Source organism: Arachis stenosperma, chromosome 6, assembly GCF_014773155.1.
Source record: "Arachis stenosperma cultivar V10309 chromosome 6, arast.V10309.gnm1.PFL2, whole genome shotgun sequence".
NCBI lineage: Eukaryota > Viridiplantae > Streptophyta > Magnoliopsida > Fabales > Fabaceae > Arachis > Arachis stenosperma.
Window position 1 is genome coordinate 131,971,842 of NC_080382.1, and position 24,066 is coordinate 131,995,907.

Genomic DNA, 24,066 nt, shown 5'->3' on the forward strand with positions numbered 1-24,066 from the left:
TCATAATGAGCGCGAAGTAACGAATGATTTTCGAGTGCGTGTTTTCACTTTTCATTAATGCGCGTGACTCTATTTGAATTTGGGCCAATTTGATTACATGGTTTATGGTTACATGAATGTGTAGCGCGTTCGATAGATTAATAGTTAAAAAATGATGACAAAAATAATAAATTTTGATATCCCTTGTAATAAATATCTGATAAATTGTGTAGAAACTTCCACCAAATAGAGAAGAGAAGGAAATTTTTCATACCAAAAAAAAAAAAAGGAAAAGAGGAAATCCGATTCCTTTTGAATCTCACTGAACTCTAAATGCTCTCCCAACCGTGGAACAGTTATCCACAATAATATATTGTATGATATATTCCAGATAAAATAATAAACAAAAAACAAAAACACGTATACGTGTAGTTAACCATAAAAAGAGTTACTGTTCGATTTTGATTGATTCAAGTTCATACCCACTTTTCATGACCTACACAAAAAATCATGGCTTCAACAATGCGCACCAGTAGCATACAACCTATCTCATCATCGCCTCTTATCAAAACCAAGAACACTTCAACCAAAATCGTAAGCACATTGAGCAATGAGCCAAGCTCAACAGGCAAAATCAAACGCCTTGTTCTGACCCAAGAGGGTAGAACGAAACTCAATCCATACTCAGATAGAGAGTTCTATGCATACCCACGCCTTGTGAAACACGTCGATGATGCCTTCATTTCCACACTCACCAATCTCTACAGAGAGAGGTTGAAGCCTGAGACAGAGATTCTTGATCTCATGAGCTCTTGGATCAGCCACTTGCCCCATGATGTCAACTACAAAAGAGTGGTGGGTCATGGATTGAATGCACAAGAACTTGCCAAAAATCCAAGACTCGATTACTTTGTTGTGAAGGATCTAAACGAGGAACAAGAGTTTGGGTTTACGAATTGCAGTTTTGATGCAGTGTTGTGCACAGTTAGTGTCCAATATCTACAACAGCCAGAGAAGGTTTGATATTCCATCATTGTTTCGGGTTTCTAATTAATTATATTTATAATTTTGATACACCATAATGTAAGGTATTTTTGCTAATGTGATATTATGTGATTAGATGTACGTATAAAACTATTTTTCATGGGAAGTATATCAAAATTAAACAAAATTTAGTTCTTCTTTGTGATTCAAGAAACCCACCCTATTGATATGAAGCCTTAAAGAAATTTCATGTTGTTGAGACTTTGAACAAGTTGGTTTTGAAAAATTTAAATGGTTGTATTGTTATAGTATAATTGATTTTTTTTAGCAGCAGTTTTAGCTATTAATCTAATTTTTTTAATCTAATAATTTAACGATATAATATTTTTAAATGTTACTGACAAAAAAAAATTTACTAGTCCTTTATCATTTCACGTTTAGATATTATCATGGAACAAAATAAAAAAAATGGTGACACAAAGATATAAAAGAAAATTGCCTTTATATTCAGTTTTATAATAATTTAATATATGTGCAATATTAAAAAATGTAGAATTTATCAAGATGACATAACTACTTTGGTCTATTAATCATTACAATTATTAGCAATTTATAATATTTAAAGATAAAAAAGGATCCTATGTATGTTGTTTATTACAGGTATTTGCAGAGGTATTCCGGGTACTAAAGCCAGGGGGCGTGTTCGTGGTGAGTTTCAGCAACAGAATGTTTTATGAGAAAGCCATTAGTGCTTGGAGAGATGGCAGTGGCTATAGTAGGGTACAACTTGTGGTTCAGTACTTCCAATGTGTTGAAGGTTTCACAGAGCCTGAGGTGGTTCGAAAGTTACCGGCTACTACTAATTCTTCTCAACAGAACAAGTCACCAATTGATTGGATTATGGGACTTTTTGGATTGATGTCAGGGTTAGACCCCTTTTATGCCGTGATTGCATATAGAAATTTTAAACCCATAGAATGATTATTGTAATTTGTAATGGCTGCTCAATGTGACAGAGGGTGTTGATGATTAGAAATGACCTAATAATAACAAATGTAAATCCAAATAAATATGTTGTGCTATCGTGATATTTTTTGTCACTTTCGATGTTTATGTTCATAAGCTTTTTTATACTTTAGCATCCTATTTAAACTTGATTTAGTAAAATTTTTATGTTTCAAAAAAAGTTTATAAAATTAATTTTTAAAAGATTATTTTTAAAAATTATAATATTTATGTTAGTAAATTAAATTAAAAATGACTTTTAATAAGTACAAATAATAATAATTATGTTTAGTCAAATAGTTTTTAAAATTTAAAAATACTATAATAGATATAAATGTAAGGGATAAATTTAAAAAATTAATTAATATATAAAGTTATATTATATTTTTTGATTTTGATAAGTACAAATCAACTTTAAAAATTTTTATTTCAAGTGTTTTAAAAGGTACAAACACAAACACATGTTTTTTTTTTTATTTACCAAATACGAAATAAAAAATTTATGCTTTTAACAAATACCTCTTCAAAACAAATGTTATTAAACCAAGCCTTAGTCTATTTCAAAAATAGAATAATTTTAATTTTATGGATATAGATGTGAGAATAAATGATATGTGCTTCAAAATGTTTATGATATAAAGAGTTCAAATATTATTTAATAGTTATTAATTAATATTTTTAAGGATTAGAATGTTTAATTTAGTTTTATTTATTTTAATTTTATTTATTTATTTAGTAGATTGAGTTTTATATTAGTGAGTTTAAAATTTTTTTTATTCTAATTTAATATAAGATTATAAATACCTCGTAAACGGTTGTAGTGATTATAGAGTTTAAGGGTGAAAAAAAATTATTTTTGGTTCCGTGATAAAATCATAGTATGAACAAATGAGATTGAGTGAGTCTCACTCTTATTGCATAAAAAATTTGAATAGAAAATTAAGTAATTTCCTTCAATTTATTTCCTAAACAATGGTGAACAAATTAGATTGAATGAGTCTCTTTTTTGTTGCATTAAAAAATTAAATTAAAAAAAGTTCATTAATAATTTTTTTTGTATTTAATTTTAATCTATATCTATATTTTTTTATTCAATGTTAATCCATTATTTTTTGTGATAGTTTTTTTCTTTGAAAAATAATTATTATATATTTGTATATATTTATACGTATTGTTTTATATTTTAATTATGAAAAATATTAGGAGACCATCATAATTTATTATTTTTTACTATCAGTTAACCATCAATGTTTAAAAATATGAGATAAAATATGTTACTGAATTACTAAAATAAAAGAATTAAACTAAAAAAATTGAATAACCATTGTTAAATAATGGCCAAATATAATAAACTCTGATATCCATATCATTTTCCTCTCATTATAAGCGAGCGATTTCTAAAAGAATCAATTTTTTGTTATAGTGGAATATTCAAAATGTTTAGAGTAGAATAATAACATGTTCTCGTTGCAGTGAAATCAAACTCTAGTGACTAGTGATTTGTGAATGAACATAAAACTGTAACGATGATGAATGTGACTCTCGTGGCCTGATGAATTGTGTGTTATTTGAAAAATTAAGAAAGAAAGGAATCAAATCTTTCAGTTGTCGTTTATAACTTTTGATTGAAGGAATTAGATGACCGATGTTGCAAGCAAATAAAAGAATTCCAAAGCAAAAGAAGAATTTCATGCCAACGGCCTTTCGATACTTTCCCTGCTTGCCACCAAGAATAGAATATTGTTGCGCCTTATTTGGTAAACACTGATCCTCAATCAAAGCCAACATTGTTTTTTGACTAAATTCTTAAAGCGGTCTTTGAAATTCACGTTTTGTATCGATTTAATTTATGAGATTCTAGTCGCATTATTGTCATTTTTGAAATTGAGCTAAAAAAATTATAATGATTCTCGACCTCTTTCTAATAGTGACTCAGCAAATGGAGCGATGAGTTGGCATTCTCTTGTTATGTTGGACAATAAAAAACAGATGACATCATTCTACTATTGTTTAGCGAAACAAGGTAGTGCCAGACTTTCGGCTCATCACTCTAGTTGTTGAGTCACTATTGAAAGAGGTTCGAGAAACTATTAGTATCCGAAACTCAATCTCAACGACGATAATAGTACAATTAGAACCTGAAAAGCAAATTGGTGCATACAGTAAATCTCAAATAACACCACGGGATTTAGCCATTGGTTTCCCTATAGCTGTAGATATTGTCCTTTGAGACCATTGGTCCATTTGTAAAAGCTACTGTATGCTACTAAAGTGTAGTATTGCCACTGCATGTGTCATTAACTTGGTACATACTAAAGTGAGTGAAGCGCAAGGACACAAGACTGAAGAAGCTAAAGCCTTTCTTCTTCTTAACGTTCCAACACCTTAAACTATGGTGAAAGAAAAGAAGTGGATTCATGTTTGCTTTATTCCTTTCCGGGTATTATATATTGGCCTATCAACATGGCAGCTAAAACCACAAGCCTTGTTTTTTGTTCTCTGCCTCCTATCTAGCGTCTTTGTTTTTCTATAGCACAAGATGGATAACATTGGCAAATTGGCTGCTATGAAACAACAGCTGAGAGGCGAAAGGCCCATGCCGGCGACGGCATTGTCTGATGACAGCATTCTGGTGAAGAAAATAGTGGCTGAGCATAAACCTGATGGTCTAGAATATGATGCCAAGCCACTTCTCCATATTGTTGAGGATATTCTTAGACGTGCCACCTTGAGCACTGAAGGTGTTTCCTCGGTATGATACTAATTCTAATAATACTTTGAAACCTTAGTTGCTTATGAAATTTCCAAGAAAATGTTGCAGCTGCAAACATGCAATTCTATTGTTTTTTCTTGTTTATCTATCTTCTAAGTGACTCTACTTTCTTTCAGGGTGCGCTTGCGCATGTTGACCAGGTCGAAGATGTGACCCATCACCCTGGCTACACCAACATGCTGGAGGCACTTTCTTTCAAGATTGATCGAATTGCTTGTGAGGTGATTCAAGAATAACCTAGACAATCTATACAAAAACAATGATCTTGTATTAAATTTGACACTTGATAACATTGCTTGAAATTTTTAGGATATATCATTATTTTAACAATATGAAAGGTACAATAAACTTTCAGATTTCGTACAAGTCTCTTGCGGGTGTAGATGCACACTCTACAGCACTTGCAATATTTGATATGCTTCAAACATATGAGTGGGATGTGAAGTTGGTGCTGTCTTTGGCTGCTTTTGCTCTGACATATGGTGAATTCTGGCTTCTTGCACACATGCATTTAACAAACCAGCTTGCAAGATCCATGGCCATTCTGAAGCAAGTTCCAAACATCATGGAGCATGTAAGCATGCTGCGACCCCGGTTCGAAGCCCTGAATGAACTAGTTAAGGTCATATTGGAGGTGGCAAGGTGTGTCATTGAGTTCAATGGTCTGCCAAGACACTACATTGCTCAAGACACAACAGCATACAACATTGCCTCTAACCATATCCCAATTGCCACCTATTGGAGCGTCAGGGGTATCGTCGCCTGCGCAACTCAGATTACAAGCCTAACTACACTTGGATTTGAGTATGTTTTCCCTTTCACTTCTCCATTTCTTTTATTTTGCATTTGTTTCATCATTTTAAGTAAACATTGTTCCAGGTTCATGCAATCAACTACTGAGGCATGGGAGCTATCTACATTGGCTCACAAGCTTAAGAACATACTTGAACATCTAAGGAAGAATCTGGATAGCTGCTACAGACAGATTGGTCTAATTAATTTAGTTTCACTTGGTTACATTTAGTGAAATTCTTTGGATCATGGCTGCTAATTTTAAGTTTAACATTCAATGCAGAGAAAAGAATGGACTCTGAAGCTTATGAAATGTTGGGCGAATTATTCACGACACCCCACATTGACAACATGAAGGTTCTCAAGGCTTTGATTTCTGCGAAGGACGATACTCTACCTCTATACGATGGTGCAACCAAGAAAAGGGTTACATTTTTTCCAACATTGTAATTGCATATATGATGATGCACTAGTATTTTGAGAAGTTGGTGAAGCTAATATTGGTGTAATTTAATTGAAACCAAACAGGTTAGCCTGGAACCCCTGAGAAGGAAGAATGTGTTACTTCTAATTTCAGGGTTGGAGTTCTCCCATGATGAGCTTCTGATCCTCGAACAAATCTATAATGAATCAAGGGCACACACATCATCAAGGCTTGATAATAGATATGAAAATAGATATGAGCTAGTTTGGATCCCAATTCTGGACCTGAATGAAGGTGAATCAACACAGAGAAAGCAAAGGCAGTTTGAGGAGCTGCAATTAACCATGCCATGGTTCTCTGTTTATCATCCTTCGGCGATAAGCAAGCCGGTGATCTGGTTCATCCAGAGGGAATGGAAGTACAAGAATAAGCCAATTCTGGTGGTTCTTGATCCTCAAGGGAGGGTGGCTTGTCCTAATGCTATTCACATGATGTGGATTTGGGGAAGTGCTGCATTTCCATTCACAAGCGCTAGAGAAGAAGCTCTGTGGAAGGAAGAGACCTGGAGACTTGAACTGCTTGTGGATGGTATTGACTCTGAAATATTGAACTGGGTGAGCATAACATAAATAAAACCCTTTCTTGACTTTGTTGTTTTTTTATAATCATGATTAATTTTGATATTTGGACAGATCAAGGATGATAAATTCATCTTCTTATATGGAGGGAATGACCCTGATTGGGTTAGAAAATTCGTGAGGGAAGCTCGCAGGGTTGCGGCGGCATCACAAATAAACTTAGAGATGGTGTATGTGGGGAAGAGCAACAAAAGCGAGCAAGTGCAGAAAGTGCTAGACACCATAACTCGTGAGAAGCTTCCAACTCATAGCTGGCAAGAACACAGCATGATATGGTTCTTCTGGACTCGCTTGGAGAGCATGCTGTTCTCCAAGATCCAGCTGAAGCAAGCGGACGACGACTCTGACCTGGTGATGCAGGAAGTGAAGAGGCTTCTCAGCTATGACAAGATGGGCGGCTGGATTGTTCTCGCAAGAGGATCTCGCATCATAGTGAATGGACATGCCACCACAGGATTGCAGACTCTGATGGAGTATGAGGACATTTGGAGGGTGCATGCTGAGAGGGATGGGTTTGAGCCAGGTTTTCGCGATCACTATGGGAAGCTCCATGCAGTGGATAACCCTTGTTGTAGGTTTGAATTCTCCCACGCAATGGGGAGGATCCCGGAGAAGCTCCGCTGCCCTGAGTGCCGCCGCTACATGCACATGCTCACCACGTTCCAGTGCTGCCATGATGAAACTGTCGACGAGGCGTTTCTTGTCAGTGCTCTAGCCCCTCCTACCATTTGAGATTCAAATTTCGCAATATTATTCCTTTTGTGTTTCACTTTTGTTGATGTAATAAGATTTCCCTACCTATACCTATGCAGGGAGATAAGACTTCAATTTTATTATGTCATTGTGTTACAAGTTGCCTCTTGCTATGCCATTGGTATCAACATGAGACCTTAAACCCACTAAGTATTTTGTACTATTCAATAAAATTTCATTTCAGTTAATTCATCATTTTTTTTATTTTCTCTTCACATACATTATTCATTCATTTTCTCATGGAATGTGTAATATGCATGTGAAAAGCTTTATGGGTCACGCTTGTAGGAGCGTAGCATGTATTTGTAAAGATAATACTATTACCATGTGTTTTAGTGTTAGTTATAGGCATGGCCGCATGGATACTATAAATTTCTTAATATGGGCATGAAAAAGTATATGGAACCAACTCTTAATCAGTTAAGAATGAAACAACTTAATTAATGATAATATTATTAATTAGTTTTACAACAATGCTAAGAAACTAAGATGATTTCGACAAAAAATTTGCCAACTCTTGTTGGGCTGAGAACATGAAGCCCACTCCACTTCAGAAACATTCCAAATTAATCTAGGTAAACATAATTAACCTAACTGAACCCTCTCTTCTCTTTCACCTTTTCACTGTATCGGACCTCCAAAACCATTTACGGCAGTGCCACACCACCAGCCTCATCGCGTGGCATTCTCCTCCGCCTTCGACGGCCGCCTCGCTTCGGTCCACGTCGTGTAGGCAACATCAATCCTTTATAGCTAGCTTTAGAACGCCGTAAAGCTTCTCTCCCGTCGACTTGGCCACTGGCGCGTTAGTCGAAGTCACGCCCATCTCCGCCGTAACGGCGTCGTGCCACCCAGTTGCGAGGAACAAGGCAGTTCTGCTTGTCGCCAAGAGTGCGCCACTGCTGCTGCATGTCGGTGTTGGCGGCGCCATTGAAGCATCTCTGCCCTGCTACCACGAACGCGAGAGAACATCCTCTGCCCCTGCTTCAAAACATCCCCTGCGAGAACTAATTGGTGAGTGTTTAGTATTTGGAGTTGATTAATATCTGTTTTTGAATACCACGGTTTACAAGTTGTGGGATGTTGCCTTTGATTTGGTTATAAATATGGCTTTGTTAGATATTGCTGTTGATTGTATCAGGGAGTTTTGTTAGAGATTTTGGTTATGGTTTTTCATTTTGCTAGATGATTCTTTTCTACTATATTTGGGAATTAGTACTGAGATCATGGCTTTTGAATGAGATTCAAATTGTGGTATTTCATATCCCAAAACATGAACTTGAGCTATGTTTGGGTACCACTAAACTCAGTCCCTGTTGGCTATGAATAACAATATGAACTTGAGATGTTTGTGTGTAGCCATTATGTGATCCTAGCTTACTTGTTTAATTAATGTTTTTTTTTCTGTTCTAAATATGATAAATATGTCCAATTAACTCTTAGGCAATTGTTTAGGGGAATATTGTAATTGATTATATTGTGCGCATATGAATGTTTGTTGATTTCAGTAGTTGAGGGAAAGTGGTGATTTACATAGAATGACTACTATTTTAATTCATTTGAACATTCACTTATGTAAGAATTTATATTAGATTTGCATTCTTTAGGTAGAGAGTGTTGAATGTATACAATAAGTGATTGGAGGAATAAAAAGTTTCTTTCCACTCAAATATTGAGCGTTTTATAAATGAGAAGATTATACATGCTTACAAGGTGATAGTTCAGCATGCGGTCACAAAAATAAGAGATGGTGATATTCTTCTTACTTATGAATAGTCATTGGCTGTTGAAATGATATTGTTACATGCACATAAATTAGAAAAATATACACAGATTATAGGAAAAATTTTGCTTCGGAAGTGGGTGGAGAAAGATCTTAACTGTACATACACTTTTTTTTAATTATTAAACATTGGATGATTTTTCCATTCATGCAACATGTCTCTGGCACTCAAAAAAGTTTATACTTTTGGTCTTTTATTTGAATAACTGATTTTTGATTGCACTTTTTTTTTTAATGCGGTTTTGGGAGTTAGGTAACAAAAAGGATTAGAGTTGGTTTAATTTTGTTTACTTATCTATGCTAAGGTTAAGGAAGTGTGGTTGTAGTCGATGTGACTTACCCTTGTTAAATTGTTAGATGTTGTTAAATTGCTGTAACTAAAGATTGGATGTTACTGAAATTAGGGACCGAAAGATGATGTTATTAGGAGTTGGATTTTGCTGAATTGCATGTGGTTTGGGATTTTCGAAAAAGAGGAATTTAGTTATAAGTTAGTTTATTTCTTTTTTTTCAACTTTAAATTTGGTCTGAATGTGATTATTTAAAATTGCAGTATCAAAACGTAATTTTTTTTGGACAGATTTGATGGAGGTTTAACTACATCTATTGGTATCTATGATTTGATTATCTTGTTGGACAACTGTATGCTTTTTGTATTATAGATTGGAGGCTTTTGTTTTTATCATGGATTGGATGATTTATTCATTTATGCAACATGGCCATCTCATTCCAAAAAGTTTGTACTTTTGGTATTTTGTTTGAATAGCATGAATTCTGTTTGCGCTTTATTTTTTATTTTTTATTTTTTAGCGATTTGGGAGCTAGGTAATAAAAGACCATACTTGGTTTAATTTTGTTTTCTTATCTATGCTAAGGTTCAGGAATTTCGGTCGTAATCATGGTCAAATTCAGTCTGTTTTTTCTTCATGTTGAGCATATGCTCTAATTTTGGAAGTGATTCAAAATGAACATCTCGCCATTTGATAGATGTTGCTTCTAATTTGGGTTTTATATGGTAATAATTGATATGAAATTTGTATAGCTTCTAATTTGTATAGCTTCTGATTTGCATACTGTATAGTCGATGTGGTTTACCTTTGCTAAGTTGTTGGATGTTGTTGAATCGCTCTAACTAGAGAATGGATGATTCTGAAATTAGAGAGCGAAAGTTGTTGTGATTGGGAGTTAGATTTTGCTGAATTGCATGTGATTAGAGATTGATTGTTGCTGTTCTCTTAATAGTGGTTTGGAATTTGGATGATGAAATTATATTAAATTTAGTCTAATTTTGGTCGAACTTAATTTTGGTCCTTACTCATGGTCCAAGAGTCAATTTATTTGGAACTATGAAATCGTTTCTACTACCCTTCTTGTAGCTTACTACTTGTTAAATCATGTTTCCTATATGCAAATTTTCCTATTTGCTTTCCAACCCTTTATACCCCGAAATCCACACTTGATGCAATGTGTGTAACTTAAGAACCTCTTCAGGTGGTTTTCTATTCATGTTGAACATCTGCTCTAATTTTGCATGTGTTTAAAAATGGACCTCGTGCAATTTGATATATACTGCTTCTAATGTTGGTTTAATATAGTATTAATTGATATGGGTTTCGTAGAGCATCATTAACAATGTTTAATTGAGAACTCCTTTGATGTTGCCTCTGATCTTTGTATACATTTTCCATTAAAGTTCGGGGTTGTTTCTCGTGAAACCGCAGTCGGATTGTTTCGCAAAAAAGCCAACCAACATGGGAAAAACGTAAAGACAAAATCTCTGGTGTAGAAGGTGCTGTGGTTTCTACATGTGTAGACGTGGCGTGGTCACTAGCAGCTTGTGACACGCGTGTAAATTTAGGGGGCAGATGTGACATGTTGCAGCATTGGTCCCCTTTCATATTTAAGTCTGCTGCTAATATGATGTGATATAAAAATGTTGTTAGCTTCTGTAATTACTAATTACGTTAACGGTAGCCTTTTTTTTTTTTGCCATAACATTAACGGTAGTTAATTCATGTGAGATGAAGTTGGGCCTACCTTTGTTGCAATTTTTTAATTTTTAGAATGATTAGAGAAAACTAGTGGGCTCAATTTGCTATGGTAGTGAAATATTGGAATAAAGAAACATGACTAGTTGGGTTGATCTAGTGGTTAGCTCACTAGTCCGCTTAAGTAAGTGTTGGGGGTTCGAATCCCGCCTTGTACATGCAGCAACTCATTGGCCAGTGGCAAACCCTTAAATGGAGTTCAGTACCGCGGCGGATTAGTCATTGGCCTGCCGGGCTGGGGGATACCGTGGGAAACAAAAAAAAAAAGAAACATGACAAGTTAATACCAAAAAAAAAAAACATGACAAGTTTATTAACGGATTAAACATTAGTAAACTTAAAAATATAATTTAAAAAAATTAATCTAAAATTAAAAAAAAAGGCAAGTTTAGACTTTTGCTTTTAAATAAAAAAACATATAAATACATACTCAAAAAAATATTTTGTAACATTAATTATTGTGCAATAAAATTTTAATGTATTAAAAAATTTATATACATATTTATTTTAATTTTAAAATATCAAATACTTAAATTATAAAAATAATTACAAAATATTATGCATTCCTCTGTCATTTAGTATAATAATATAATAATAATGATGGTTCCTAAATCTAAATTAAATTCTTATCATACCGAAAATTTTACTAATTCAATTTAATTGACTAAAAATTTTAGTCTATTTATTTTAATAAAAATATCATAAAATGATACATAGATATTAATAAAAAATGGGTCAAGGATTAACCATAAAGTGACACTTGTCACTAATAGTCTATGTCATCACGCCGTTAATAAAAAATGGGTCAAAGACTAACGTGGTGTACTTTTGTCGATCTCAGGAACGTAGTTAACGCAATTAAAATCTCAAGAATGCTTTTAATGCACAACACCAATATTTATGGACTATTTTAGGGTTTACTCGTTAGTATATAGAAAACGAAATGCGTGAATTATATAATTATATAAATTTTAAAAAGTATCAATAATATATTATAGGGTGTAGATGTTTCAAAAGTTATACATAAATCGCTATATATTACAGAAATGTATGAGAAAATTGATTATTATCATAAATTCCTATAATATATAGATATTTATGTAAAAATTGAATATTATTATAAACTACTAGAGGATATAATATTTTATGTGTTTTATTTTATCTTTTTTCGTTCCACTATCTTGTAATATCTCGTTGATTTAATATCTATGTATTATTTTATGATGTTTTTATTAAAATAAATAGACTAAAAAAACTTTAATAAGGTAAATTGAATTAGTTAAATTTTTGGTATGATAAGAATTTAATTTAGGTTTAGGAATCATCATTATTATTATATTATTTTACTAAATGATAGAGGAGTGCATAATAATATTTTGTAATTATTTTTATAATTTAAGTATTTTATATTTTAAAATTAAAATAAATATGTATATAAATTTTTTAATACACTAAAATTTTATTGCACAATAATTAATGTTACAAAATATTTTTTGGGTATGTATTTATATGTTTTTTATTTAAAAGCAAAAGTCTAAACTTGCTTTTTCTTTTAAATTTTAGATTAATTTTCTTAAATTATAATTTTAAGTTTACTAATGTTTAGTCCGTTAATAAACTTGTCATGTTTCTTTATTCCAACTTTTCATTGCCATAGCAAATTGAGTCTCACTAGTTTTTTCTAGTCATTCCAAAAATTAAAAAATCCAACAAAACTAGGCCCAACTTCATCTCACATGAATTAACTACCGTTAATGTTATGGCAAAAAAAGCTACCGATAATATAATTAATAATTACAGAAGCTAACAACATTTTTATATCACATCATATTAGCAGCAGACTTAAATATGAGGAGACCAATACTGTAATATATCACATCTGTCTCCCAATTCACACGTGTCACAAATTGCTAGTGACCACGCAGCACCTTCTACACCAGAGACTTCGCCAAAGGTAAAATGATGTCTACCATTCTAATTTTAACATTCCACATGATCCTATGAGTGACTTACAGCTAGTGTTACAATTAACAGAAATTGTCAGAATCGCAATGCTCACCCAACTACATACATGATGAGCACGCTATCTAAAAACAATTCCGTTGAGAAGCTTATTGTGATTAATGAGATCGGATTCGGATTCTTTGAGACTTGTTCCAAATTGGTGGGTGAAGCAAGCCATTATGCTTCTCCTGGCCGAGTCGTATCAAGTTAAGTCAAGTACTTTAATACTCGACATTGACAACATTCGCCTCAATGCCGAGTTAATCGTGAGGATTTTCGGCATTCCGTCTCGAGGTAAGTTCTGCTATCTTAATTACCTAGTGTGGCGTAGGCATATTGGCGCAAATATCTTTTGGGTATAGATATATCACCATGCACTAACACATGAACATGTTGTAGAAGATATATTCGCAGCCCTGGATAACAATAATTCGTGCCACGTGGCCATTAAAAAGAGATTCTATAGACGGACAACAACTGAACTCCGGGATTTAGTTTACAGCTGTCCAATGGCAACAGATAGGATGGAGTTCAGGAGATATTTCCTACTGGTGGTAATGAAAATGTTCCTGTGTCCCACCACTCAACAGGTAATTTCGCCATGGCACATTTACCACGTCTTAGATGTTTCTGATCCACGAAGATTCAACTGGCCGTTGCAAACTCTGAAGTGGTTCGACAAGACAGTCGAGAAGTATAAGCTGAAAGGAAACAAAACTTGTGAAGGCTGCATGTTCGTCATGCTGGTAGGACGCAATGACTATTACTAAATTTAGTATGCCATTTTTTTATGTAGTACATAACTTGTAGAAGATTAATTTTCTATGCATTAGTTTCGAGAGTTCAGGCATTATTCGTACGAGATTCTACAGGTTAGGTACTACATAAAAAAAATGGCATACTGAATTTACTAATAGTCATTGCGTCCTACCAGCATGACAAACATGCAGCCTTCACAAGTTTTGTTCCTTTTCAGCTTATACTTCTCGACTGTCTTGTCGAACCACTTCAGAGTTTATAACGGCCGGCCAGTTGAATCTTCGTGGATCAGAAACATCTAAGACGTGGTAAATGTGCCATGGCAAAATTACCTGTTGATGAGTGGTGGGGCACAGAAACATTTTCATTACCACCAGTAGAAAATATCTCCTGAACTCCATTCTATCTGATTCTGTTGCCATTGGACAGCTGTAAACTAAATCCCAGAGTTCAGTTGTTGTCCGTCTATAGAACCTTTTTTGATGGTCACGTGGCACGAATTATTGTCATCCAGGACTGCGAATGGATCTCCTACAACATGTTCATGTGTTAGTGCATGGTGATATATCTATACCCAAAAGATATTTGCGCCAATACGCCTACGCCACACTAAGTAATTAAGATAGCAGAACTTACCTCGAGACGGAATGCCGAAAACCCTCCCGATTAACTCGGCATTGAGGCGGATGTTGCCAATGTCGAGTATAAAAGTTCTTGGCTTAACTTGATACGACTCGGCCAGGTGAAGCATGATGGCTTGCTTCACCGACCAATTTGGGATAAGCCTTAAGAATTCGAATCCGATCTCATCAATCTCAACAAGCTTTTCAACGGAGTTGTTTTTAGATAGCGTGCTCATCATGTCATGTATGTAGATGGACGAGCATCGCGACTCTAACAATTTCTGTTAATTGTAACACTAGCTGTAAGTCACACATCGGATCGTGGAATGTTAAAATGAGAATGGTAGACATCATTTTACCTTTTTTTTCCATGTTGGTTGGCTTTTCTGCAAAACAATCCTGCTGTGGTTTCACGAGACCAAATCCTTTAATGGAAACGGTATACAAAGATGCAACATCAAAAGAGTTCTCCATTAACCATTGTTGATGATGCTCTACGAAACCCATATCAATTAATACCATATTAAACCAACATTAGAAGCAATATATATCAAATTGCACGAGGTCCATTTTTAAACACATGCAAAATTAGAGTAGATGTTCAACATGAATAGAAAACCGCCTGAAGAGGTTCTTAAGTTACACAGATTGCATCAAGTGTGGGTTCCGGGGTATAAAGGGTTGGAAAGCAAACAGGTAAATTTGCATATAGGAAACATGATTTAACAAGTAATAAGCTACAAGAAGGGTAGTAGAAACGATTTCATAGTTCCAAATAAATTGACTCTTGGACCATGAGTAAGGACCAAAATTAAGTCCAACCAAAATTAGACTAAATTTAATATAATTTCATCATCCAAATTCCAAACCACTATTAAGAGAACAGCAACAATCAATCTCTAATCACATGCAATTCAGCAAAATCTAACTCCCAATCACAACAACTTTCGCTCTCTAATTTCAGAATCATCCATTCTCTAGTTACAGCGATTCAACAACATCCAACAACTCAGCAAAGGTAAACCACATCGACTATACAGTATGCAAATCAGAAGCTATACAAATTAGAAGCTATACAAATCCCATATCAATTATTACGATATAAAACCCAAATTAGAAGCAACATCTATCAAATGGCGAGATGTTCATTTTGAATCAATTAGAGCATATGCTCAACATGAAGAAAAAACAGACTGAATTTGACCATGATTACAACCAAAATTCCTGAACCTTAGCATAGATAAGCAAACAAAATTAAACCAAGTATGGTCTTTTTATTACCTAACTCCCAAACCGCAAAAAAAAAATAAAAAATAAAGCGCAAACAGAATTCATGTTATTCAAACAAAAGACCAAAAGTACAAACTTTTTTGAATGCAATGGCCATGTTGCATAAATGAATAAATCATCCAATCCATGATAAAAAAAAAAGGCCTCCAATCTATAATACAAGAACCACGCTGTTGTCCAACAAGATAATCAAATCATAGATACCAATAGATGTAGTTAAACCTCCATCAAATCTGTCCAAAAAAATCACGTTTTGATACTGCAATTTTAAATAATCACATTCAGACCAAATTTAAAGTTGAAAAAAAAAAAGAAATAAACTAACTTATAACTAAATTCCTCTTTTTCGAAAATCCCAAACCACATGCAATTCAGCAAAATCCAACTCTTAATAACATCATCTTTCGGTCCCTAATTTCAGTAACATCCAATCTCTAGTTACAACAATTTAACAACATCCAACAATTTAGCAAGGGTAAGTCACATCGACTACAACCACATTTCCTTAACCTTAGAATAGATAAGTAAACAAAATTAAACCAACTCTAATCCTTTTTGTTACCTAACTCCCAAAACCGCATTAAAAAAAAGTGCAAACAAAAATCAGTTATTCAAATAAAAGACCAAAAGTATAAACTTTTTTGAGTTCCAGAGACATGATGCATGAATGGAAAAATCATCCAATGTTTAATAATTAAAAAAAAAGTGTATGTACAGTTAAGATCTTTCTCCACCCACCTCCGAAGCAAAATTTTTCCTATAATCTGTGTATATTTTCCTAATTTATGTGCATGTAACAATATCATTTCAACAGCCAATGACTATTCATAAGTAAGAAGAACATCACCATCTCTTATTTTTGTGACAGCATGCTGAACTATCACCTTGTAAGCATGTATAATCTTTTCATTTATAAAACGCTCAATATCTGAGTAGAGAGAAGCTTTTTATTCCTCCAATCACTTACTATATACATTCAACACTCTCTACCTAAAGAATGCAAATCTAATATAAATTCTTACATAAGTGAATGTTCAAATGAATCAAAATAGTAGTCATGCTATGTAAATTACCACTTTCCCTCAACTACTGAAATCAACAAACATTCGTATGCGCACAATATAATCAATTACAATATTCCCTTAAACAATTGTCTAAGAGTTAATTGGACATATTTATCATCTTTAGAACAGGGAAAAAATATTAATTAAATAAACAAGCTAGGATCACATAATGGCTACACACACAAACATCTCAAGTTCATATTGCTATTCATAGCCAACAGGGCTGAGTTTAGTGGTACCCAAACATAGCTCAAGTTCATATTTTGGGATATGAAATACCACAATTTGAATCTCATTCAAAAGCCATGATCTCAGTACTAATCCCGGCCCCAAATATAGTAGAAAAGAATCATCTAGCAAAATGAAACACCATAACCAAAACCTCTAACAATATTGTTTGATGCAATCAACAGCAACATCTAACAAAGCCATATTTATGACCAAATCAAAGGCAACATCCCACAACTTATAAACCGTGGTATTCAAAAACAGATATCAATCAACTCCAAATACTAAACACTCACCAATTAGTTCTCGTAGAGGATGTTTTGAGGCTGGGACAGAGGACGTTCTCTCACGTTCGTGGTTGCAGGGCAGAGATGCTTCAATGGCGCTGCCAACACCGACATGCAGCAGCAGCGGCGCACTCTTGGTGACAAACAGAACCGCCTTATTCCTCGCAACTGGGTAGCACGACGTCGTTGCGGCGGAGATGGGCGTGACTCCGACTGACGCGCCAGTGACCAAGTCGACAGGAGAGAAGCTTTGCGGCATTCTGAAGCTAGCTATGGAGGATTGATGTTTCCCGCACGATGTGGACCGAGGCGAGGCGGCCGTCGAGGGCGGAGGAGAACACCACGCGATGAGGCTGATGGTGTGGCACTGCCGTAGATAGTTTTGAAGGTCTGAAACGGTGAAAGAAAAAGAGCGGGTTCAGTTACATTAATTATGTTTACCTAGGTTAATTTGGGATGTTGCTGAAGTGGACTGGGTTTCATGTTCTCAGCCCAACAAGAGTTGGCAGGTTTTTTTACTAAAACCATTTTGATTTCCTAGCATTGTTGTTGCCCACAGCCTCACACAGCTATATTAATAAATCCATCTCTGTTAGGGTAACGGGGTCTTTTTCACTTAAGTATACCTGAATAATAACATGAGGGTCCATCTACTGTACAGATGTACTTTTGTACAGATTTACAGATTTTTGTCTTTTATTGATTTAAAAGCGTGTCACTAAAAGTGTTGCTTAAAGAGAAAGTGTTATCCTTAATCGTTAATTTGGCTCTGATACCAATTTTTAGATGTAATTTCTTTTTCAAAATCTCTATTTTCAAAATTTCTATTAACTCTTCATATTTTGCTTCGAATAAGTTTATAATTTGTATAGATTTGGTTGGTGGTACTTTATAGTTTACAATTTCATAAAAAGTATTGACCATTTCTACTATTACTAATTCTGATTTCATTTTTATAGTTTTTCAATCTTGTTTTAGTTTATAATATTCTTTTTTGCATGGATTATTGTATATAAAATCTTTTATCTGTTTGTCTTTTTCTTTAATATAATTTTTCAAATCCTCAAAAACCTCTTTTATTTCTACCCTTTCTGTTGTTTCTAAATATCTTTTTAATTTTTCAACTTCATTCTCCATTTTTTCTTTCAACAGCTTTAATTCTTTTAAGTCATAATATGGTTTTCCAGGCATTTATAAATTTTTTAAGTTTAGCTCCAACTTATTTATATTTATTCTTATTTCTATCCTTTTTATTATAAGGTCATTAATTTCGAACTAAAGATTATTTAATTCCCTTTTATACTCCTTTATTTTACTTTTTAATTTTTTCGCCCTTTTTCTTTTTATTTTGTTTTCTGGTCTTTCAATCTTTGTATACTTCATTATTTATCTTAGAATTTCTGCAAATTCTATCATCGATTCATCACTATTTTCTAGAGATTCTATTAATTTTTCTAACTCGTCAACTTCTCCTTTCAATTTGTCATAGATTATTTTTAGAGCTTTAAATGCTCTTTGATTTATTTCAGAAAACTGTAAATAATTCAACCGATTTTCTCTTTCAAAGAGCTCTTGTTTCTTGTCTTGATAGGTTACATATATTTTTTCTTTATTTATTGTCATAACTCTTAGTGTTTAGGGTTTCATTTAATTTTTCGACCTTTTTTGTTAATTCTTTTATTTCAGAATTTTCTTCTTTGATCTTTGATGAGCGGATAATTTGTATGCTTTTTGGCATTGTTTTTAGTATGTTTTTAGTATCTTTTAGTTAGTTTTTAGTATATTTTTATTAGTTTTTAATTAAAATTCACTTTTCTGGACTTTACTATGAGTTTGTGTGTTTTTCTGTGATTTCAGGTATTTTCTGACTGAAATTGAGGGTCCTGAGCAAAAATCTGATCCAGAGACTGAAAATGACTGCAGATGCTGTTGGATTCTGACCTCCCTGCACTCGAAGTGGATTTTCTGGAGCTACAGAAGCCCAATTGGCGCGCTCTCAACGGCATTGGAAAGTAGACATCCTGGGCTTTCCAGCAATATATAATAGTCCATACTTTGTCCAAGATTTGATGGCCCAAACCCGCGTAGCAATCCGGCCTCAGAAATTCCAGCGTTAAACGCCGGAACTGGAATAAAAGTTGGAGTTAAACGCCCAAACTGGCATGAGAACTGGCGTTTAACTCCAGAAAAGGTCTCTACACGAATTTCCTTCATTGCTCAGCCCAAGCACACACCAAGTGGGCCCGGAAGTGGATTTTTCTGTCATTTACTCATTTCTGTAAACCTTAGGATACTAGTTTACTACTTATAGGACCTTTTGACATTGTAATCAGAACCTTATGACCTCATAACATTTTGTACACGTTCTTTCCACAGTATGAGCCTCTAAACCCCATGGTTGGGGGTGAGGAGCTCTGCTGTGTCTTGATGGATTAATGCAATTACTACTGTTTCTTATTCAATCATGCTTGCTTCCGTTCTAAGATAATACTTGCTCCTAATCCGGATGAATGTGATGATCCGTGACAATCATCATCATTCTCAACCATGAACACGTGCCTGACAAGCACCTCTGTTCTATCTTAGATTGAGTAGTTATCTCTTGGGTTCTTTAATCGGAATCTTCGTGGTATAGGCAGGACCTGATGGCAGCATTCAAGAGAATCCGGAAGGTCTAAACCTTGTCTGTGGTATTCTGAGTAGGATTCAATGATTGAATGACTGTGACGTGCTTCAAACCTGTAACCTACTGGGCGTTAGTGACAGACGCAAAAGAGTGATTCTATTCCGGTAGGGGAGGGAACCAAACCGGTGATTGGCGGCACTGTGACAGAGTGCTTTGCATTAGCTTTCATTGCGCGGATGGGAGGTAGCTGCTGACAACAGTGAGACCTTACACGAGCTTGCCATGGAAGGAGACATGCGTGTTTGATGAAGAAGACAGTGGGAAAGCAGAGATTCAGAAGATGGAGCATCTCCAAACCTCAACCCATTCTCCATCACTGCAATACAAGTAACCATTACATGTTCTTTTGCTTTTTACAATCAATCCTGATAATTTCTGATATCCTGACTAAGATTTACAAGATAACCATAGCTTGCTTCAAGCCGACAATCTCCGTGGGATCGACCCTTGCTCACGCAAGGTATTACTTGGACGACCCAGTGCACTTGCTGGTTAGTTGTGCGGAGTTGCAAAAGTGTGATTGCAATTTCGTGCACCAATCTTTAACTTAGATAAACTTAACGGACTATTAATTTTGGATTCTCTTATTTGAAAATTTGATGAAACTAATTTTCCTGATGGTTCTTTTAGTAAAAGAACTGGGTTTTCAATAGCTTTATATTTTGGTATTTCTGTCTTTACAATTTTCTGAAATAATTCATCGACATAAATTCTTTCTCTATTTTTAAATATTATACTATGATGGCTATTTGTTAAAGCATAATTTATTGCATATGTAATTGAAAATGGTTCATCGTCTTGTTCCATTAGATTCTTTCTGTGAAATTTATAAGCCAAACTTATAGATCTTCCAAGATTTTTAGTTGATAAAGGTATAGCATATCCAAGATGGGCATTGAATTTAACATTTACGTTTGCCAAGTTTCCATGAACAATTCCAATTATTTGATCTATTGGGTCATCAGTAATTCTTTTGTCACAGATTGCTAAGCTTATTGGTGAATTAATTCCTTTCATATATGTAGATTTGATTAAGACTTGTATAGTACTAATATGAATCCATCCAATTTTAGATCTTTTTTGTTGATCCTTAATTTTCTCAATCTGTTTACTCAATTCTTCATCATTTATCAAAGCTATTTCAAGTTCTCCATTGGCGGATTTTATCTTTATAGGGGCTTCAAGTTGAATTTTTCCATAGTATATTATATGTTTTCTATTAAAAACTTCTTTTAAAGGATTTTGTTTATTAAAATTTTCATTTGATTTGAGATTTAATTATGTTTTTAGAACAGTCTGTTTTTCATTATCTAGTAAGGCAGATAATCTATAATAATCAGATTCTTCCGTTAATTCTAAACTTTCTAAATAATTCATAACTATGAGATTAGGATAAAGGCGTACCTTTCTGGAGAAAAACTTCCTTTATTTAGAATATTTACATAAGATGTTTTTATCTCCAGAGGGGAGATTGTAGATACTAACTCCAGAGGGGAGTTTAGAATTGGTTTTTCCTAAGGGAATTCTTCTTCTTCAGACTATAGAATCGCCTTGGCAACTTCCTCCTTGCTTTCCTAGCATATGAGTACTGTTAGCCTCCTGCTTTCTATTGTCTGATGCTTCTACAATTGCCTAAGCAACCTATTTATAATGGTTGGGTCTGATGGACAATTCTCATCTTTACCCTTCTTATGACGTCATTGCTTACGTCATTGTTTATTATCTTGCACCAGCTACATTGTTGGTGCTCTATGACCTAAGCGCTTACGTCACTATGCAATAATGTTGAGAGATGCTTCAGATGTGCTGTCCTCCTCTTTCATTATGTGACCTTCAGATGCGTTGTCTTCTTCCTTTATCATGTGGGTTGATTCCGTTTCATTATTGCTTTCTTCAGATAACTCTGAGACACATAGCTGGCACTTGTGGTCTTCTCTGTCTTTTATCAAATAGCAGATATTCCTCTTTATCCCTTCGGGGAGCATTTCTAAGAGTCCAGATAAGTTGTAGAATGCTGATTCAAATTCCACTAAGAGTCTCATCTCTCTTTCTTCAATTTCATTCTTTTTACTGGACACAAGCAAAGTATTTCTGCTTTTATAATTGATTCTTGTGTGAGATTCTCTTGTTATCTTTTGAGTTCTTTCGAAGACCCTTGCTAGTGTGCTGGCTAGTCTTCCTTCATGACTGTAGATTGTTAAATCTTGAACTTGATCAATTGGTTGAAAATTTTCTGGGAAGACGGACATGAAGATTACTTGATGTGCTGGAACCAAGCATTCTTCTTCTTCATTAAAAATAGGTTGATTATTCGTAAATTTTAGGGATATATCCCTTGGATTTACGTTGTCAATCATATTTTTAAATCTCTTTACTGCATCAATGAATCCTGCAGGAAACTCACTAATAATTTTCAAATCATTAAAAATTAAAATTGTATCAATTAATCCATACTGGAAAAACTGATAGGTGTCAGATGGGGAAGCATCTGGAAATATAACCAGCTTTGTTAGCTGTTCTTTGGCAATAGGATAATATCCCAAGATTGCCCTTTTTTCTTCAGTCCAATTCAGGACTATGTTAAGGGTTTCTCTGAGATTTGATCTACAGACCCTTTTCTTTTCCTTGATTTCAGCCCTTGTAGGAATGTTTCTTATTATTCCTGTTCTCTGGGTTTGAATTGGAGCTTTATCTGCTCTTTTTAGGGTTTGCTCTGGATGAAGAGCTTCATATTCCCTGAAAGATTCCTTTGCTTCTTCCAGTGTTAAAAACTCTCCTTTATGAATTATCCTTGATTGATGTGTAAATGGTGCTGCTTTTTCCCAGGCATCATATACTCCTTTCATGGGGCCATTATAAATTACATAATATTTTTTATCTTGGGTGGATTTTTTGATAATTTCAGCAATTGTTTTATTTTCTGGAATTTTTTTCTTCACCTGATTTGTCCACCACGCTTAGCTGGCTGAACTCTGATGGTTTTGGTTGTTGTGTTGATTTCATTGCTTCGATGGCCTTCTTGAGGGATTGGATCTGTGTCCTTATTTGCTGACAATGCTTGCATTTTTCGAGTTCTTGTTCGTATTTCTGGATTTCTTGATCTAATGCGTTGTAGACGAACTCCATTCTCTTGTTAATGTATCTGCAATAACATTTTTGTCACCCTTAATATATTCAATTTTTTGGATATTGTAACAAAAATAATTGCCATCTTACCAATCGTCCATGATTATAATCAACTTTTAAATTATATCGTATGAAACCTGTTAAGTAACTTGAATCTGTCCTTAATGTAAAATCTCTGGGTAGTAAATCAATTTTCCATTTCTTAAGAGATTTAATTGCTGCTAGAGTTTCCTTTTCATGAGTGGTATATCTCTGTTCTGTTGGAGTAAAAGTCCCTGAAATATACCTGCAAAGTAATTCCTTTGGGGAATATTTAGGATCTAGTGATTCTTTTTCTTGTTCCAAACTTTTTATAGCTTTCTTAGCTTTTAGACATCCTGACCAGGTTATGTCTGAAGCATCTGTTTCTACTATTAAGTAGTCATTTTCTTCTGGAATATAAAGTTCTGGAAGTTTTTCACAAAGTTCTTTAATTCTTTGAATTTGCATACTATCTTTTTCATCCCATTTCCATTCTTTTTTAGTACTTATTTTTGGAAATAAGCTTTTAGTGTATTCTGTTATATTCTTTAAAAATCCTTGATTGGAAATATAATTTATACACCCTAAAAATCTTTGTAATTGTTTTCTATCTTCTATTTTATTAGGAAATAAATTTACCTTTTCTAGAACATTTGGTTGAAGTTTTAGCTTACCTTGAGTAGATAGAATTAATCCAAGAAACTCTATTTCTTGTTTTGCTATTCTTGCTTTCTTTTTGCTAAGAACTAATCCTTTCTGTTTACATCTTTCTAAAACTATTAATAATTTTTGAAGATGA

General features: G+C 34.1%; 2 protein-coding genes across 2 annotated transcripts; both read left to right on the forward strand.

Moving 5' to 3' along the window:
- Positions 1-412: 412 nt before the first annotated feature.
- LOC130935061 (uncharacterized) lies at positions 413-2,046 on the forward strand. The gene is made up of 2 exons (XM_057864617.1): positions 413-996; positions 1,624-2,046. Exons 1-2 carry the CDS (start codon positions 490-492, stop codon positions 1,942-1,944), a joined length of 828 nt encoding a protein of 275 aa, XP_057720600.1. The 5' UTR covers positions 413-489; the 3' UTR covers positions 1,945-2,046.
- Positions 2,047-4,461: 2,415 nt separating this feature from the next.
- LOC130935060 (protein SIEVE ELEMENT OCCLUSION B-like) lies at positions 4,462-7,526 on the forward strand. The gene is made up of 7 exons (XM_057864616.1): positions 4,462-4,720; positions 4,858-4,962; positions 5,097-5,545; positions 5,621-5,730; positions 5,817-5,959; positions 6,062-6,571; positions 6,650-7,526. Exons 1-7 carry the CDS (start codon positions 4,508-4,510, stop codon positions 7,325-7,327), a joined length of 2,208 nt encoding a protein of 735 aa, XP_057720599.1. The 5' UTR covers positions 4,462-4,507; the 3' UTR covers positions 7,328-7,526.
- Positions 7,527-24,066: the final 16,540 nt, after the last annotated feature.